General features: G+C 46.3%; 1 protein-coding gene across 6 annotated transcripts in view; it reads right to left on the bottom strand.

Annotated features, from left to right (window-relative positions):
• Nucleotides 1-19,136, bottom strand: part of LOC117355604 (mothers against decapentaplegic homolog 4) — a 100,289-nt gene that overhangs the window by 24,618 nt on the left and 56,535 nt on the right. For all 6 annotated transcript variants that reach the window (XM_033934444.1, XM_033934425.1, XM_033934405.1 and 3 more), the window contains exons 9-10: nt 11,890-12,073; nt 10,023-10,191 (exon numbers count right to left, since the gene is read on the bottom strand). In XM_033934444.1, the coding sequence (XP_033790335.1) occupies nt 10,023-10,191; nt 11,890-12,073 (353 nt within the window). The remainder of the gene's footprint in view (nt 1-10,022; nt 10,192-11,889; nt 12,074-19,136) is intronic.

The raw sequence follows: 19,136 nt of genomic DNA, 5'->3' as shown, positions 1-19,136 counted from the left end.
CTTTAATAATTTAATAAGCTCTGGAATGTGTTGCTAGAGGATGTGGTAAGAGCGGTTAACGTAGCTGGTTTTAAAAAAGGTTTGGACAAATTCCTGGAGGACGAGTCCATAGTCTGCTGTTGAGACAGACATAAGGGAAGCCAATGCTTGTCCTGGATTGGTGGCATGGAATGTTGCTGCTATTTGGGTTTTTGGCAGATATCTGTGACCTGGATTGACCACCATAAAGACCGGATACTAGGCTTGATGGACCATTGGTCTTACCCAGTAAAGATATTCTTATGTTCTTAAATGGCAATTTTGCATACTTCCATGTACAGCTGTCCTATTTTTCAAATTTATACAATTAAAGTGCCCTCAATTAAGTTCTGAGGCTGCAATTTTAATTTGATTTTTATTTTGGAGGTGGAAATAAACTACATGGGCATAAGGAGAATGTCTCCCTTCATCCCAAGTTGAAAGCCCTTTGAGCTGGTATAAAACCCAACATGAAAAATTTCCCCGAGGTAATGTAGATTTTAGTTTCATGGAAGCCACACTCCCTTGAAATTTATGTAGTATTCATGTCTGAAATTGGTATTTACGCATGTGTAAATGCTATTTTCACATGAATATTTGTAAAATAAATGATCTTTGTATCATAACAAGTGCTTGTATATACATTTTTATAAAAGTATTAGTTTTATAATTCAAAGCAGGCCAACTTATTTCCATTTAGGAATTTTCTGCTTCCTCTTTAATAAGCAATTTCAATTTGTTGTCTTAATACATTTTAAATATATTAAATTAACATAAGACTTAAGAATAGCCTTACTGGGTCAGACCAATAGTCCATCTAGCCCAGTAGCCCGTTCTTACATCCTCTGGCAATTAGTACCTGGCCCAAGGAGTAGCAATATTTCATGTTACCGATATAGGGCAAGCAGTGGCTTCCCCCATGTCTTTCTCAATAACAGACTGGACTTTTCCTCCAAGGACTTGTCTAAACCTTTCTTAAAACCAGCTACGCTATCCGCTCTTACCACATCATCTGGCAACGCGTTCCAGAGCTTGACTATTCTCCGAGTGAAAAAAAATTTCCTCCTATTGGTTTTAAAAGTATTTCCCTGTAACTTTATCAAGTGTCCCCTAGTCCAGTGGTTCCCAACCCTGTTCTGGAGGAACACCAGGCCAATTGGGTTTTCAGGCTAGCCTTAATGAATATGCATGAAGCAAATTTGCATGCCTATCACTTCCATCATATGCAAATCTCTCTCATGCATATTCATTAGGGCTAGCCTGAAAACCCGATTGGCCTGGTGTTCCTCCAGGACAGGGTTGGGAATCACTGCCCTAGTCTTTGTAATTTTTGACAGAGTGAAAAATCGAGCCACTTGTACCACTTGTACCACTCAGGATTTTGTAGACTTCAATGATATCTCCCCTCAGCCGTCTCTTTTCCAAGCTGAAGAGCTCTAACTGTTTTAGTCTTTCCTCATATGAGAGGAGTTCCAGCCCCTTTACCATCTTGGTCGCTCTTCTTTGAACCTTTTCTAGCGCCACTATATCTTTCATTTTTTTATTATTTATCATTTATTTATATATAACCAAAAATGGTACAAGAAATACTAAATATATGTAACTTAATCAATATTGACTAAAGAAAAATATACAAAGCAATATATAACTCATATAGTCCTCAATTGAAGGAGAAAGGCAAGACACAAACAGAAAACCCCCCTGGGGAGAGGGGATATAAGTACAATAAAAATAATTAAAGAAAAGAGTAGTAATTAGATGTTAACCTACTGTTTAACTAAAGTCCACACTGAACAACTTGATTCATTCTGGCTGCATTGGAGTCCCTTTACTCTCCAAGAAAAAACCTAATTGGGCAGGTTCAAAAAAAGGAGAAATTAGGTTCTTACCTGCTAATTTACTTTCTTTTAGCTTCTCCAGACCAGTAGAGGTTAACTTTACGATTGGGTATATATCTAATCATGACCAGCAGGTGGAGACTGAAAACAAAACTTTGGGACAGTATATCCTAGCCCCTCCTCTCTATTTCCCTCAGTCTGCCGAATAGCCAAGCAGAACCAAGAACTGGAAAACAACAGAGAGAAAAAACAATACTCCGAAAGGAGTAACAAATAACATACCCAAAAATGCTGTTGGAAAATGCAGAGGAGAAATTCCCGAAGGAAGAAGGTCCCCACAGCTCGCCAGCTAAGCCAGCCGAGCCACAGCCGCTGTTCTTCAATTCTCCCCGGCCCTAGAAAAATACTAGAACCCGCAGCAAAAACCAAAAACTGCCCGCGCAACAGCCCCAACAACAACAACAACAGACAGGGTGGGGACCTCTACTGGTCTGGAGAAGCTAAAAGAAAGTAAATTAGCAGGTAAGAACCTAATTTCTCCTTCTTTAGCACTCTCCAGACCAGTAGAGGTTAACTTTACGATTGGGACGTACCAAAGCAGTCCCTCTCACGGGCGGGACCCCCGAAGGGCCGATACCAGAACACGCTCACCGAACACCGCGTCCCGACGCGCCTGAACATCTACCCGATAATGCCGAACAAATGAATGCAAGGAGGACCAAACCGCAGCCTTACAAATATCCACCGGAGGCACGAGCGACGACTCAGCCCAAGAAGCCGCCTGACCCCTAGTGGAATGAGCCTTGAGAAACTCCGGAACCGGCTTCTGACTCAGAAGATAAGCGGAAGCAATCATCTCCTTGATCCAGCGCGCAATAGTAGCCTTAGAAGCGCCAGCCCCCCGACGAGGACCCGCCAGAAGCACAAAGAGATGATCGGAGCTCCGAAAATCCCGGGTCCGCTGCACATAAGCATGGAGGACCCGACCGACATCCAACTTGCGCAGCTGTCGTTGCTCAGAAGAACCCTCCCGACTACCCAAGACCGGGAGGACCACCGATTGATTGACATGAAAAGGAGAAACTACCTTCGGCAGAAAGGAAGGAACAGGCCGCAAAACAACCCGCTCCTTCGAAAACTCCAGGAAGGGAGCCCTACAAGAGAAAGCCTGTAGCTCCGACACCCGTCTAGCGGAAGTAATGGCCACCAAAAAGACCGACTTCAGCGTAAGGTCCTTCAACGAACAGCCATCCAACGGCTCGAAAGGAGGGCGCACTAGAACAGAGAGAACCAGATTGAGATCCCAAGAGGGAATCGAGGGCCTTATGGGAGGCCTGATCAACTTGGCCGCCCTAAGAAAGCGAATCACATCAGGAATGGCTGACAAACGCTGACCTGTCACCAGCCCCCGAAAAGCCGACAGGGCCGCCAGATGAACCCGAAGAGAAGACCAGGCCAGGCCCCTATCCAGGCCATCCTGCAAAAACTCTAGAATGTTAGGCAGAGAAGCGCGAAAGGAGACCACTCCCCGCGCTCGGCACCATTCCTCAAAAAGACGCCAAACCCGTACATAAGCCCGAGAGGTAGAAAGCCTCCGGGACCCCAAAAGTGTAGAGATCACCTTGTCGGAATATCCCTTCTTACTCAGGCGGCCCCTTTCAAGAGCCAAGCCGTAAGACAAAAGGGAGACGGGTCGAACATGGGAATGGGACCCTGCGTCAGAAGATCGCATCCGAGAGGCAGAGGAAGAGGATCCGCCACCAGATGCCTCACCAGATCCGCATACCACGGACGACGAGGCCAATCCGGAGCCACCACGACCACCAGCCCCGGATGGCGAACAATGCGAAGCAGTACTCTGCCCACTAATGGCCAAGGAGGGAACACATACAACAGCCCCTCCGTTGGCCACGGTTGGACCAGAGCATCCAGACCCTCGGCCAGACCGTCCCTGCGACGACTGTAGAAGCGGGGTACTTTGGCGTTGCCACTTGTAGCCATCAGATCCATCAGGGGCTGCCCCCAAGCACGCACTAGCAACTGAAACGCCTCGGCGCCGAGACACCACTCTCCCGGATCCAAGAAGTGACGACTGAGGAAGTCCGCCTGAACGTTTTCTACCCCGGCAATGTGAGAGGCCGAGAGGTCCAGAAGATGCGACTCCGCCCAAACCATGAGCCGAGCCGCCTCCTGCGCCACCAGAGTGCTCTTGGTGCCCCCCTGACGATTGACATAAGCCACCGCCGTGGCATTGTCCGACAGGACTCTGACCGACTTGCCCAACAAAAGGGAGTGGAAAGCCAACAGCGCCAGCCGGACCGCCCTGGTCTCCAACACGTTGATCGACCAGGAGGCCTCCTCCGTGGACCAGGTTCCCTGAGCTGAGTGACCCAGGCACTGGGCCCCCCAACCCAGGAGACTCGCATCCGTAAGGAGCACCGTCCACTGCGGAAGATCCAGACCCACCCCCTGAACTAGGTGAGGGGTCCGGAGCCACCAACGCAGACTGCAGCGCGCCAAGCCTCGCAGGGGAACCGGAACATCCATCCCGTGCCTCTGGGGAGACCACCTCCGGAGCAGAGCATACTGGAGAGGACGCATGTGGGCCCGCGCCCACCTCACCACGTCCAGGGACGCCGCCATCGACCCCAGGACCTGGAGGAAATCTCGCGCCCGAGGACACCGGGACGCCAAAAGCAGGCGAATCTGAGACTGCAATTTGCTCACCCGGGCCTCTGGGAGGAAGACCCTCCCCAAGGAGGTGTCGAACAGCACCCCGAGGTACTCCAGACGCTGAGCCGGAACCAACCGACTCTTGGAAAGGTTGACCACCCAGCCCAGCGACCGGAGAAACTCCACCACCCGAGCCGTCACCCGGGAGCTTTCCTGCAACGACTTGGCCCGAATTAACCAGTCGTCCAGGTAGGGGTGTACCAGGATGCCCTCCGACCGCAAGGCTGCCGCGACGACCACCATCACCTTGGTGAACGTCCGGGGAGCCGTGGCCAGCCCAAAGGGAAGCGCACAGAACTGATAGTGCCGACCCAAGATCGCAAAGCGCAGGAAACGCTGATGAGAGGCCCGAATAGGAACATGCAAGTAGGCCTCCGTCAGATCGAGAGAAGTGAGAAACTCCCCCGGCTGAACCGCCAGAATGACCGACCGCAGCGTTTCCATACGGAAAGAGGGAACCTTGAGAGCCCTGTTGACCCCTTTCAAATCGAGGATGGGCCGAAAAGTCCCCTCCTTCTTGGGCACCACAAAGTAAATGGAGTACCTGCCCGTGCCCCACTCCGGGGGGGGCACTGGAACTACTGCCCTGAGATCTAGCAAGCGCTGAAGGGTCTGGCGAAACGCCAGCGTCTTCCCAGGAGTCTGACATGGAGAAGCGAGGAAAAAATCCGGCAGAGAGCGGGCGAACTCCAGGGCATAACCGTCCCGCACCACCTCCAGGACCCACTGATCGGACGTGATCTCGGCCCATTTGGGAAAAAAGTCGCGCAGCCGGGCCCCCACCGGAACCAAGGGGGGCGCCGGCAAGGCGTCATTGTGCAGGACGGGAAGCGGGGGAACCGGCGGAGGGATTCCCTGCCCCCCGACGGGCCCCCCGAAAGGGCTGCATGCGCTGGAAGAACCGACCCCGGGAAAACCCCGGAGACTGGAAAGAAGCAGCCCCACGCCCAGGGCGATACTTGCGAAATTCCCGCAAACGCCCCCGGGCCGCACCACCCCGAGACGCCGGGCGGGCACGGTCCTCCGGCAGACGGGGAACTTTCGAGTCCGACAGAGTCTGAATCAACTTATCCAAGTCCTCTCCAAATAAAAACGACCCCCGAAAGGGAAATTTAGTAAGCTTAGCTTTGGACGCAGCATCCGCCGCCCAAGCGCGCAGCCACAACACACGCCGTGCGGCCACGCCAAAAGCCATGGACTTAGCCGAGATCCGCACCAAGTCATACAGAGCATCCGAGAGGAATGAGGCAGCCATCTCAATCTTCGCTACCTCCTGATCCACCAGAGACCAGTCGTCAGACTCTCGATCCAAGACCCGCTCCGCCCACCGAAACACGGCGCGAGCGACCAGTCCCCCACAAATAGCCGCCTGGACCCCAAAGGCAGAGACTTGAAAATTTTGCTTAAGGATGGTCTCCAATTTGCGCTCCTCAGAGTCCCGCAAGGCAGAACCGCCCTCAACAGGCACGGTATGCCGCTTGGAAATAGCCGAGACCACCGCATCCACGACTGGCGAAGCTAACGTAGCCCGATCCCCTTCAGGAATGGGATACAGGCGAGCCATGCTGCGCGCCAGCCGAAACGGCGTCTCCGGCGTTTTCCACTGCTCAAGAATAATATCCCGAATATCCTGATGCATAGGAAAAGAGCGGGAAACGGAACGGATCCCTCGTAACAGAGGGTCCCCCACACGCGGAGTCTCCGGCGGCGCGTCCTCAAAACGCAAAGCCGAAGAAACCTGTTGAATAAGGTCAGGCAGCTCATCTCTCTGAAAAAGGCGCACCACGGACGCCTCGTCACTGGAGAACGGGAAACCCGACAACCCGCCGCCAGCTTCCGTCCCCTCCAGAGGGTCCTGGAATTCCTCAGAAGGGTCCAGGTCCTCCTCCAGACCGACACGTTCCTCCGACCACAAATCCTCGTCCCACGACACCCGCGGACGCTTGGACAAGAGAGGCGGCGGAGGGGACGTCACGTCAGACGAGAGAGGCAAAGTCGCAGGGAGCGCGGAGGAAACCCCACCCCCCGAGACCCCCTGGGCGCAACCGGGACCCCCAGCCGCCTGAAAATAGGCTTTGCATAATGAAAAGAAAAATTCAGGGGAAAAACCCCCCGAGGGTCCCAAGGGACTCCCTGCCACAGCAGGGGACCCAGCAGAAACCTGCCCCTGCTTAGCCAAAAACAGGGGGAAGGTCACCTGAGGTGGAAGACAAAATGGAGGGGCCAGACAGAGAAGATGGCGTCTTTTCCGCCAAAACAGCTCCCTCCATAGCCTGCAGCGGCTGAGAGACCTGAATAGTCTCAGCCGCTAAAACAGGCAAGCCGGCATCAGCTGTCAAAATATCAGCTGAGAGGGAATCCTCTAAAACCCGACCGTCGGCGGCTCGGGGAATCCCTCCGTGGGCGGACGGAGAAGACCGGGCTTCTCCACCGTTCCCTGCCGACTCGCGAGGCACCATCGGCGGGGAGCTCTGGGCGCCTGCAGCCGCTGCCGACGGAGCTCCTCCACCGCACCGGCCTGAACACCGCTTGCACAGGCCGGCCGCGAGTGCCTCGCGTCTGGAGCACAATGAGCACTTTTTCCCTTTAGAAGTGCTCATTGCTCCATACGCGACCTAGCTGTAAAAAAGTGCCGGTTAGTTGAAAAAATACAGTAAAATACAGTTTTCTTAAAGGGATACAACCCTCCAGACCAGCACTACCTCAGGATTTTTTTTTTTTTTTTTTTTTACAGAACAGACTCCACAGGCTCTCTAAGCAATATGCCTTGCTTGATTTAGGGGGCAAGGCTTACTGCTGAGGCTCCTCTAAAAAAATATGGGGAGGTGGAGGAAGTGGGGGGAGGGACCCCGCTCGTGACCCGCCGGGTTTGACACCCCCGAGGTCGGACGAACCCCCAAACAGAGTCCGTCCAAGCTCCGTCCGGCTAAAAACAGGGACAATAAACCTCTAAACAAATTCCAACAGCCCTACCAAGGGAGATGGGTACAGATCACTCAACACCTGCTGGAGACTGAAAGAAGACTGAGGGAAATAGAGAGGAGGGGCTAGGATATACTGTCCCAAAGTTTTGTTTTCAGTCTCCACCTGCTGGTCATGATTAGATATATACCCAATCGTAAAGTTAACCTCTACTGGTCTGGAGAGTGCTAAAGAATATATATTTATTCCCTTGATAGGAAATAAAACATATACAGGGAAACATTAACTGAAAAGTTGCCCCCAAGGAAATCACTTTAGGACGAAATTGCAAAAATTCTTTCTTTCTGGATTGTGTCCATTTTGAAAGATCTGGAAATATATATACCCTTTCACCTAAAAAGGTGACTTGTTTTAAATTAAAGTACAATTTCAACAGCAATTTTTTATCCTGTAAGAATACCAGAGAGACTAACAATGTCGCCCGACCCAATGTTTCAATTTCAGAAGATTGCAATATAGCAGATACATCTAATTGCATAGTTTCAGCTTCTAAAACTTTTTCTTTTTGCTCATTCTTTAAATAATAGACTCTCTGCGTCGGGGGAAGGTTCAATTCTGGAACTTTTAAGACTGTTATCAAAAAGTTCTTAAAGAGTTCCTGTGGAGTCATAAACCTGGCTATCAGAAAAATAAGAATCCTTAAATTTAAATTTTTCTGTTGATTTTCCAGGTTTTCTATTTTCCTCAGAAACATCATTTTATCAGTCATTTGTTTGGTGACCAAATTTTTATTCTCAATTGTTAATTTCTCTAATTTAGAAAGTTCAGCCTTCTGCTGTTGAACTGAAGTCTCCAAAAGAGATATCCTGGATGAAAAGTTTAAAGTAATAGAAATAAAGTTTGTACAAACTGAGCGCAGGTTTTCAATCGCTGACCAGTTACGAGTCAAGAGTCACTGCCTGTAGTTTCTCAAGCGGCTTGAGGAGGGAGATGGCTGCCAGATTACCTTGGACTAGTTCCTCAGAGGGCAAACTCTGGGCTCCCTCACCCTCCCCGCGGCTGGCTCCTACAGGTTCCAAGCTCCCAAAGTGCAACAGCTCCTGTCCAAGAGTCTGCTTCGATAAAGTCACTTCCGGGTTCATTTCGGGTGCAGTACGTGCCATGCTCGATGTGTTCGGCAAGCCCTCCTGCATCATCTGCTCTCCCAATGTTTCCCCAGGCTTTGGGGACATGTGCAATCCTTGCGGGCTCAGCGAGAGTTCGCCGCCCAAGCTGTGCTCTGCCCCAGTCACAGCAGCGGATATGCCCGCTGAGTAGGGTTGGACTGTAAAGGCTATTACAGTCTGTTGGGGTGTTGAAGAGCCAGAGGTAGGTGGAGGAAAACCCCTCTGTTTTCCCCTTCTTTTAGGCATAGAAACCAATTTACTAAAGTAGTTATTCAAGAATAAAATTGCCGTTAGAACGGCTGCTTCTGCTCAGGACGCCATCTTGCCAGGATCACCTCATGCAATCCCACTATTTCTTTCTTGAGATAAGGAGACCAGAATTGAACGCAATACTCCAGATGAGGTCGCACCATGAAGCAATACAGGGGCATTATAACATCCTTAGTCTTGTTAATCATCCCCTTTTAAAAAAAAAAAAATAATAATAATTCCTAGCATCCTGTTTGCTTTTTTGACCGCCACTGAACATTGGGCAGAAGGTTTCATCGTATTGTCTACGATGATACCCAGATTCCTTTCTTGGGCGCTAATCCCCAGTCTTCCAATTTCCTAAGGTCCGCCTGCAATTTTTACAAATTACAAATTTTTATCAGTATTTTCAGTCATCAACCTATGTATGGGTTTGTGTAAAGTTTCTCTACTAAGATCACCAGACTGTTGAATGATCAGTTCTACCTCATCCTACACCATACGCTTTACAACAAAGACCATGGGCCATTTTCATAACCTGACAATGTAATTTTTGAATCTGCCTCAGACACAATTCAGTTTGAAACAGGGAGATATTAACCATATAAGAAATGCATCGAACAGGACTCAAATCCCAGGTACTAATCTAGAAGACAGTTCTGACTCAGAAAAGGTTGAATCATTCAATATGATTTTTCCACTGTGTTAATCATAAGAGATGCAAAGCAACATCTTTGGTCTGAACTTGACTCAGGATAAATTATTTGAGTAATATGTGCCAAAACTGAATTTGATTGGGCCCCTCTATATGTTTTTAGCCAAAATCTAAATACTCGTATAAAGCATAGCATATAGACTGCAGGAGGGAATATGCTAGCAAATATGTATGTGACTGTGCACTGGTTTATATGTATTCCCTTTGACAGCTGTTTTATGGATTATTGCACATTCTTCTTGCATTATTTTTTAAGTTCTTTGTGATCTTGATAGCTGGTTATATATAATCTAATTGATTCCATAAATGAATACACTTCTTATTTATAAAGATTTAAATACACAGTACATATTAAAAATAAATGAATGTGATTAAACCTACCTTTATGTAAGCGCTTGGATAAATTTTGTGAACAGCATCTCCTGGTGCACGCCCTGCTTCCCTGTCTAGATAGTAACTCTGAACAAAGACCGCATGGTCACTGAGGCATCTGACCCACACATCTCCTTCACCTTTACATTCCAGCTGAATGCCTTTACCTATGTGCAACCTTAAAAATGCAGAAAAGTAAAATTCACTACCAGTATTTTTAAATTAAATCACTGCTTTCATATTTCATGCCCTGTTCTCATGGACATTTAAAATTAAAAGGGTTATTCTAGTCTTAAAATGTGTCACACATTGCTTTAAAGTGCATAGCAGCCTAGAAAGCAAAAATAAAGAGGAATGATAACAGAAAATCAAGTAAGAACACTATAGTTCATTGTTAAAATGTCAAATGTTTTGAAATAGACATTTTGCATACTCCTGTCAACATATATTTGCTGTTAAGCTGCTATGATAGTGACCCTGATAAAAAATAAAGTGAGTTTATTAAATAAGAGAGAATTTAAAATATTGCATTTTTCCAAGATGTATTTTCCTGCCCATGTCAGCAGTTTTTTACTCAGGTAGGACTCTAGTATCCATCCACCTCCATATCAATGGAAGAGAGAGTGTTCAAATTATGGGAGAAGAGATAAAGGCAAAAAAGCATGTTACAGTGCTGGGTGTTTGCTTAGACTCAGCTCTAACTATGGGGAAGCAAATTGGGTGTCTCATTCAGAAAGGTTATGCCCAACTTTGTATGTTGTACAGGCTAAAACCATTTCTGGAAAAAATATGATTTTCAAACTGTGGCCCAATCTTTGCTTTTCACAAGACTGGACTACTGTAATTCCTTGTTCCTGGGTCTGCCCAAAACTAAATTGAAGGTTCTGCAGGTGCTTATGAACTCTGTAGCTAGTGTCATTAGTGGGGTGAAGAGGACAGCCCATATAACCCCCATATTGAAAAGTTTGCACTGGTGCCGATTGAGCAGAGAATTCAATTCAAAGTGTTGCCACTAGTATATCAAATAGTATATCACAGTGTACCACTTTGGTTTCAATCTCTCTGGCAAATTTACAAACCTCCGAGGGCATTGCGCTCTGAGGGGAAAATGAAATTGGTAACAATGACAGCTGATAATGTAAGATATGTGGCAACTCAACTTCAAATGTTTGCCATTGCTAGAATATCATATTGGAACAAGCTTACTGGGCAACTAAGACTATGTATAGATCACTACAGCTTTAAGAAGATGTTAAAAACCAAGCTGTCTGTAGATGCATACTTTTGATCTGTCTTTCCTAACATTGCTTGGGCATCTTTGTAACATTTTTTAATATGTTACTGAAGAATATGTAGGTCTTGTTTTCATATGTGTGATTATTATTTTGAAGAATGATTTGTATTGTTTTTGATCTATGTATGTTTATTTGGAAACCGCTGCGATTCCAGGCGGTATATTAAGTTTTTAAAAATAAATAAATAAACTTACTATGATTTGTAAACTGCTTAGAATGGAAAAGTACAGCGGTATATAGGTGGATTTTTATGTTATGTTAAAAAGAATTTTACATTTTGGTGCTCCCTACAGTATATTTATTACAGGCAAGACAAGGGGCATTTGAGCAGAATATCTTCAAATACCACAGCCATGTCTACGGTATCACTTCATGCACTAGTATTTGATCAAGGAAATTTACTGGAAAATGTTTAGAGCTCAAAATGAAAGCCTGCTGTAAAATAAAACCTGTTATAGGATGATGATATACTCCAAACCTTTTAATACAAGCAGTCTCATAATTCTGAATGTTTCATTTACCTATACAACAAATGCAAAGCAAGCATACACCATTATATTTATTAGGTATCAGCTAAATACCTCGCTCGTTCAATGGCTTCTGTTCTGTGAACATTGGAGAGCTGGCCGAGGCAAAAGCGGTCTCCTCCGGAAGGGTCCACATAGCCATCAACAGTAACAATAGGACAAGTTGAAGGAACTTTAAAGGTCTCTCCCACCTGCACATCCATTTCAAAGTAGGCAATTGAACACCAGTACTCAGGAGCTACAGGATTAAACATGTGGAACAAACATTAAAACATGCCAAGAGCAGGCAGACAAAGAGAGACACAGCATGTCATACAGACTGCCAGCTCAAGCTCAGTCAGCTTCACTGAATTTCAGAGGATTTGTATAAGTACACCCACACTAAATATGCTGTGATTATGTCATAGAAAGCAGTACTAGTAAAATGAAATTGCTTACTTATAATATAAAGAGATTAAGTTCTTTTCTAGTAGCTAGGTGTGTCATTCTGGACGGACAGGTAATATCCCAGTGCCCGTAAGCGGTACAGAAGAAATCAACTCCGGCTTTTGAATCCCTCCCATTTCATCAGAGGACTCTGCTGCCCCCTTCAGTTTAGTTCCAAAGCAGGCGATAGCACCTTCTAGAAACACCCATGAAGGAGGGGTATGGGGAATCTCCCCAAAAAACAAGTCTGTTCTGCTCTGAAATTGCAACAAATATGTTAAACATTCAACAATCAAAACAGTGAAACAATCATGCCAAACAGAAACATTCATGGAGCTCAAATAAAACTCCAAAGAGACCTAGCAACAGGTTTGGATACGAACATTCTGAGTGAAATAGTAGGTAGGTACAGGAAATAAATGATGCGGGGGTCCAGAATGACACACCTATTTACTAGAAAAGATATTATCAAGGTAAGGACATAATCTCTTTTTCCAGTGTAATAGGTGTGTCATTCAGTCAGAAGGGACATACAAAAGCACTCCCAGAAATCTAAGGTGGGGGCCACTGTGCTAACTCATAACACTGAGGGCTCAAAGGCAGAGACCTCCCTTGCTGCCATATTCATTCTATAAAACTTGGAAAATGTATGTAGAGTGGACCAAGTTGTTGCTCTACTAATCTGAGAGAAGACCGCCTTAGTTTCTGCCCACGACGAAACCACACTTCTAGTCGAATGCACCTTTACGGAAACAGGGTACTGTTTCCCACAAACAATATATGCCGACAAAATAGTTCTATGGATCTTTCTGGAAATTGTGGCCTTGGAAGCAGACACACCATGTTAAGCTTGATTTGTAAGCATGAAAAAAAATGGTCAAACAGCCTGAACTCTTTGGTGACCTCAAGATATTGGAGAAGCACTCTTTTAATGTCCAACTTCTTCCAGAATCCAGTTCTTTTTCTTGTACCTTGTGGAAAGGAATGCCAGCAATCTGACTTCTTGATTAACATGGAATGCTGAAACAATCTTCAGTACAAAGGATGGAACAGTGCGCAAAGAGAATACAGCTTCAGTAAATTTGAGGAAAGGCTCTTTGCAAGAAAGGTCCTGTAACTCTGAGACCCTTCTCACTGAGGTAAGAGTCACCACCAGAAAAACCGTGGTGAGTGTCAGATCCATCAAGGGTGCTTCCTTCAGCAGCTTGTAAAGAGCCTGGCTGAGACCCTGCAAAACTATGCTAAGATTCAAAAAAGGTAACAGAGGTCTCATCGGTTGCCTGATATGCAGTGATCTCTTTAGAAATCTGGCTATGTCTAGGTGAGACACCAGCGTAGTTCTTCTGTCTTGAGCCCTAAAACAAGAGAGTCCCACTACTTGGATTCTAAGGGACGTCATTTTGAGTCTTTTGTCAAGGCCAGCCTGGAGGAAAGCAAGCACCACAGAAACCGAAGCCAAGAAAGGTTCTTCCTTTTCTTTGATGTACCAGTGCTGGATAGTTTTCCAAGCCTTAGCATAGACAAGAGACTGTTGTCAGCTTTTTAGACCTGAGCAAAGAAGCAATGACTACCTCTGAATATCCCATGCGCACTAACGCCTCGCGCTCAAGATCCATACTGTAAGAGCACAGCAATCTGGATCTTCTATGACCACTGGTCTCTGAGACAGGAGACCTGGTTGCACTCGCAGCCTGAGACTGGGACCTGTTTGAAGACAAACTAGATCTACATAACATGGTCAGCATGGCCAATCTGGAACCACGAGAATGACATTTCACCAATGGCTTGCGATCCTGTCGAAGATCCTTTCTATCATGGGTCACAGAGGGAACACATATAACAGCTTTCTCTGTAGCCACAGTTGAATCAGAGCATCTAGACCCGCGTTTCTGGGCTCGGACCTGCGACTGAAGAATTAACACTACTACTACTATTATTTATCATTTCTATAGTGCTGAAGGGCATATGCAGTGCTGTAGATTTTCAGAAAGCTTTTGATAAAGTACCTCATGAGAGGCTCCTGAGAAAAATAAAGAGTCATGGGATAGGTGGCAAAGTTCAGTAGTGAATTAGGAATTGGTTATTGGATAGAAAACAGAGGGTAGGGTTAAATGGTCATTTTTCTCAATGGAGGAGAGTAAACAGTGGAGTGCCACAGGGCCTGTACTGGGACCAGTGCTATTTAACTTATTTATAAATGATCTGGAAATTGGAACGAGTGAGGTGATTAAATTTGCAGATGACACTAAACTGTTCAAAGTTGTTAAAATGTATGCGAATTGTGAAAAATTGCAGGCAGACTTTAGGAAATTGGAAGACTGGGCGCCAAATGGCAGATGAAATTTAATGTGGACAAATGCAAAGTGATGCATATTGGGAAGAATAACCTGAATCACAGTTACCAGATGCTAGGGTCCACCTTGGGGATTAGCGCCCAAGAAAAGGATATGGGTATCATCGTAGACAATACAATGAAACCTTCCACCCATGTGTGGTGGTGGCCAAAAAAGAAAACAGGATGCTGGGAATTATTAAAAAAGGGTTGGTTAACAAGACTAAGAATGTTATAATGCCCCTATATGGCTCCATGGTGTGACCTCATCTGGAGTACTGCGTTCAATTCTGGTCTCCTTATCTCAAGAAAGATATACTGACGTTAGAAAAGGTTCAAAGAAGAGCGACCAAGATGGTAAAGGGGATGGAACTCCTCTCTTATGAGGAAAGACTAAAACAGTTAGGGCTCTTCAGCTTGGAAAAGAGATGGCTGAGGGGTGATATGATTGAAGTTTAAAAAATCCTGAGTGGAGCACAACGGGTACAAGCGGATCGATTTTTCACTCCATCAAAAATTACAAAGACTAATAGGAGGAAATTTTTTTTCACTCAGAGAATAGTTAAGCTCTGGAACGCGTTGCCAGAGGATGTGGTAAGAGTAGATAGCGTAGCTGGTTTTAAGAAAGGTTTAGACAAGTTCCTGGAGGAAAAGTCCATAGTCTGCTATTGAGAAAGACATGGGGGAAGCCACTGTATCGGTAGCATAGAATATTGTTATTCCTTGGGTTTTGGCTAGGTACTAGTGAACAGGCTACTGGGCTTGATGGACAATTGGTCTGACCCAGTAAGGTTATTCTTATGTTCTTACGGATAAGAAGGGGAGGAGGGAGATGGGACGTTAGTTGGAGGGGCATATGGGATCTAGTGAGGGTTTTTTTCAGGGGGGAGGTTACAATGGCAAGCTTGACAACATCAGGAACTGTTGTAGAGGAGAGCGATAAGTTGAAAATGTGACAGATGGGAGGATGACAGCGGGAGAGAGAGCGCTGAGTAGGTGAATGAGAATCAGATCGTAGGAGCAGGAAGTGGGTTTGAAGGATGAGAGTTGATGTGCGGTTTCCTCCTTGGTGATTTCAGAGGAGGAGGAAAGGGTGGCAGGTGTTGAGAGGTGGTGAGTAGAAGGAACAGATGGAGGGAGAGGAGGGGGAGACAGCCTGGTTGAAAGCTCAAGGTGAATCTTCTGGATCTTATTGTAGAACTCTGCCACATTCTGGGAAGAAATTTAAGGGGGATAGGACGCGAAGGTGCTTTGAGTAAGGTGTTTAGTGTGGTAAAGAGAAGGTGAGGGTTGGAGCTAAGAAGTGATTAAGTGGATATAGTATTCATTTTTGACAAGTGAGAGGGCAGACTGGAATGATGTCAGCATGAATTTGAAGTGTTTGAAGTCAGCGTGCACATGGGATTTAAGCCACAAATGTTTGGTGGAATGGGCACAGGAGTGTAGGTAGCAGATGTGGAGGGGTCAGCCAGGGTTGGGGATTGGCACATCTAACAGTGCATGAAATTGGGAGGATCGAGGGTATCTAGAGCAGAGGAGAGAATGGTATCATAGGAGAGGACGGCTTCATTGACAGTCTAGTATGATTTAGTAGCTGAGGAGAGGGATGAGACAGCGGTGGAAAGGGCTCCAGAATTAATAACCTGAATGTTCCTGAACATATTGGTGGCAACTGGGGTTTGGAGTGATGAACTGTAAGTGTTAGCAGATGATAATCAGAGAGGGGAAGGGTGATAGTGCAGAATTTAATTGTTGAGCATTTGGAGGAAAGGATTAGGTCCAGGCAGCGTCCATTTTGGTGAGTAGGGGTGGTGGAGTACAGCTGGAGATTGAATGAGGATGTTAGAGCAGGGAACCAGGAAACGTAAGAGTTGGAAGGATTGTCAACATGGATGCTGAAGTCGCTGAGTAGGAGGGAAGGGGATGAGGGATGGAGAAAGAAGGAAAGCCAGGAGTCAAAGTTGGTGAGGAAGATTGGGACATGTCGGGGGGTTGTTAGATGACTGCTACTCAGAGAGGTAGGGGAGCAATAGGTAGATGGAATGGACTTCAAAGGATGGAGAGTGTTGAAATTCTGGTGGGAGAAGGGGTTGAAATCTGCAAAGAGGTTAAGAGTAGCAGCCCAACGTCTCCTCCATGACCAATTGAGCGAGGCGTGTGGGAGAAAAGGTAGCCTCCATAACACATGACAGCAGCTGAAATAGAGTCATCACGGCAGATCCAGGTCTCTGCTAGTGCATGCAGGTGGAGAGATCGAGATATGAAAAAGTCGTGGATGTAGGCAAGCTTTTTGGGAATGGAGCGTGCATTCCATAGGGCACAAGAGAAGGGCAGGGAGGAGAGGAATAGAAATAAGGTTCCTGATATTGTGGGTTGGCCTGCGGGAGTAAGGTGGACTGTAAGAGTAGGGTGGGAATTGGTTGGGAGGACCGGGATTGGGGTTGATGTCCCCAGCAGAGAACAAGAGGAGGAGGAAGAAGATACGGGTGAGGGTAGAGGAGGTTAGGAGGAATCTGCTGCTGTGATGTTGGGTGAGGTGTACGCAGAGAGAAAGGGAATAACCGAGAGGTGTTGGATCTTTAAAGCAGAAAAGAGGGTAGTGGATATGAGGAAGGGGTAGGCATTGGGTTTAAAGAGTGAGTGGTGAAGTGTTAAGGGGTTCAGTGGTGAGGGGAGAGATTGGGGATGGTTAATATCAGCAGGAGAGGGAGTAAAGGAGTCATGACAGTGGAAGGAGGAATGGGAACCAGGAAGAAACTTGGTTGTGGGCTATTCTAGAGAATAGAGGGGTCACATGTGAAGGTAGTGTATTGGTGTCAAAGAGGCAACAACATTGAGAAGAGGGGTAAAAAAATTTTCTGCTTGTGCCGTCTTGTTTTTTGCTATTGCCATGAGATCAAACGTCGGGTGACCCCCAGAAATCAACACTCCATATTGACTAAAATAAAAATACCTTTGCCTACTTTAACAAATTATATTATTCCTATAACCGTATATTATACAATTTTATCAATTTCCTACAAATATATAGGGTTAAGATTCCTTATCAAATTAATATAACACTTAAATATTATTCTTACTAGTCTTATAGCCCGTTACATTAACGGGTGCTAGAATATGTGTGTGTGTGTCTCTCTTTATTTCTTTTTCTCTCTCTTTCTCCTTAGCCGCTTTCTTTCTTTCTGTCTTTCTTTTTCCTTGGCTGTCCATCACCACCCCTTGCCTGCTCGCTGCTCCCCCTGTCCATTCTCCCTTCCTTTTACCTCCCCTGTGTCCACCACCACCCCTTCACAGCTCTCCTTATGCAGCAGCAGCCCTTCTCCCTTTGTTTTACCTCCCCCCTGTCCAGCAGCACCTTTCCCTCCCCCCATACCAGTTCCCTGTGCACCTGCCCCTGTGTCTTTCTTCTTGTCTTTCTGTCTCCCTTCCTCCCTCTGTCTGTCTGTCCAAAGCAGCATTCCCTCCCCCTCCATTTCCCTCCCCCCACACCAGTTCCCTGTGCACCTGCCCCTGTGTCTTTCTGTCTCCCTTCCTCCCTCTGTCTGTCTGTCCAAAGCAACATTCCCTCCCCCTTCCATTTCCCTCCCCCCACACCAGTTCCCTGTGCAGCAGCATTATTGTTTCCTCTACCCCCTTTCCCTTCCCACAGTAGCGACTACAAACGCGGGCCCGAGTCCTTTGGCGGCCCCCCCTTCCCTTCCCTTCCCGCGGGTCCGACTACACATGGCGAATCAAGCAGCGTGTCCAGCAGTCTTCACACGCTGCTTCGGGTCCTTCTACTGGCCTGATTTACTCTGGCACGTCCGGAGCAAATCAGGGCAGCAGAAGGGCCCGAAGCAGCGTGTGAAGACTGCTGGACACGCTGCTGAAATCGCCAGTCGGGGCCGCGGTAAGGGAAGGGGGGGGCGGCGGCAAAGGACTTGGGTGCCGGGCAGCAGAAATTTTCTTCTACCTTGCCTCTCCTCCACCATCGGGAGTCAGCGCCAGGAGCTTTAACGGCTGGTGGTTCCGCGTTGAAAGAATCCCGCGCCTCTTTGAAAACTGTCACGCCGCTGGAGGCGGGAGGCGACGGAGAGGGCAGGGGGTGAGCCGCACATGCGCACTTCCTAGCTACAGCTCACAGAAAATGGACGCACGCTTAGGAAGTGCGCATGTGCGGCTTACCATTTTATTATATTAGATACCAATAAATTTAATAGAATAATAATAAAATACTACCCAAATTAATGAATTAGATAATTTATCTTATCATTAATCTAGTTTATAAGGATTACTTATCAAATATACCCATTTTAAAATTTAATCATGCCCAATTATCTCCTTCTTTAATGTATTATTTATAACTGATAAGCAATAATTTAACTAATTAAACTATCATGCATTTGTTTACATCTATCAATTCACCCATAACTTATGCTTATTCTCTCAGGAAAGATCATATGTCATTAAATTAATAACCTTATAATAAATTATTCAAGCCTTTTAAATTATTTCATTAAAATTGACTTTGACATATAACAAATAAAAGTATAATCTTTAAAAA

This window comes from Geotrypetes seraphini, chromosome 1 (assembly GCF_902459505.1).
Source record: "Geotrypetes seraphini chromosome 1, aGeoSer1.1, whole genome shotgun sequence".
NCBI classification, from domain to species: Eukaryota; Metazoa; Chordata; class Amphibia; order Gymnophiona; family Dermophiidae; genus Geotrypetes; species Geotrypetes seraphini.
The sequence above is the reverse complement of the archived record's forward strand: the minus strand, read 5'-3'. Positions and strand labels throughout refer to the sequence as shown.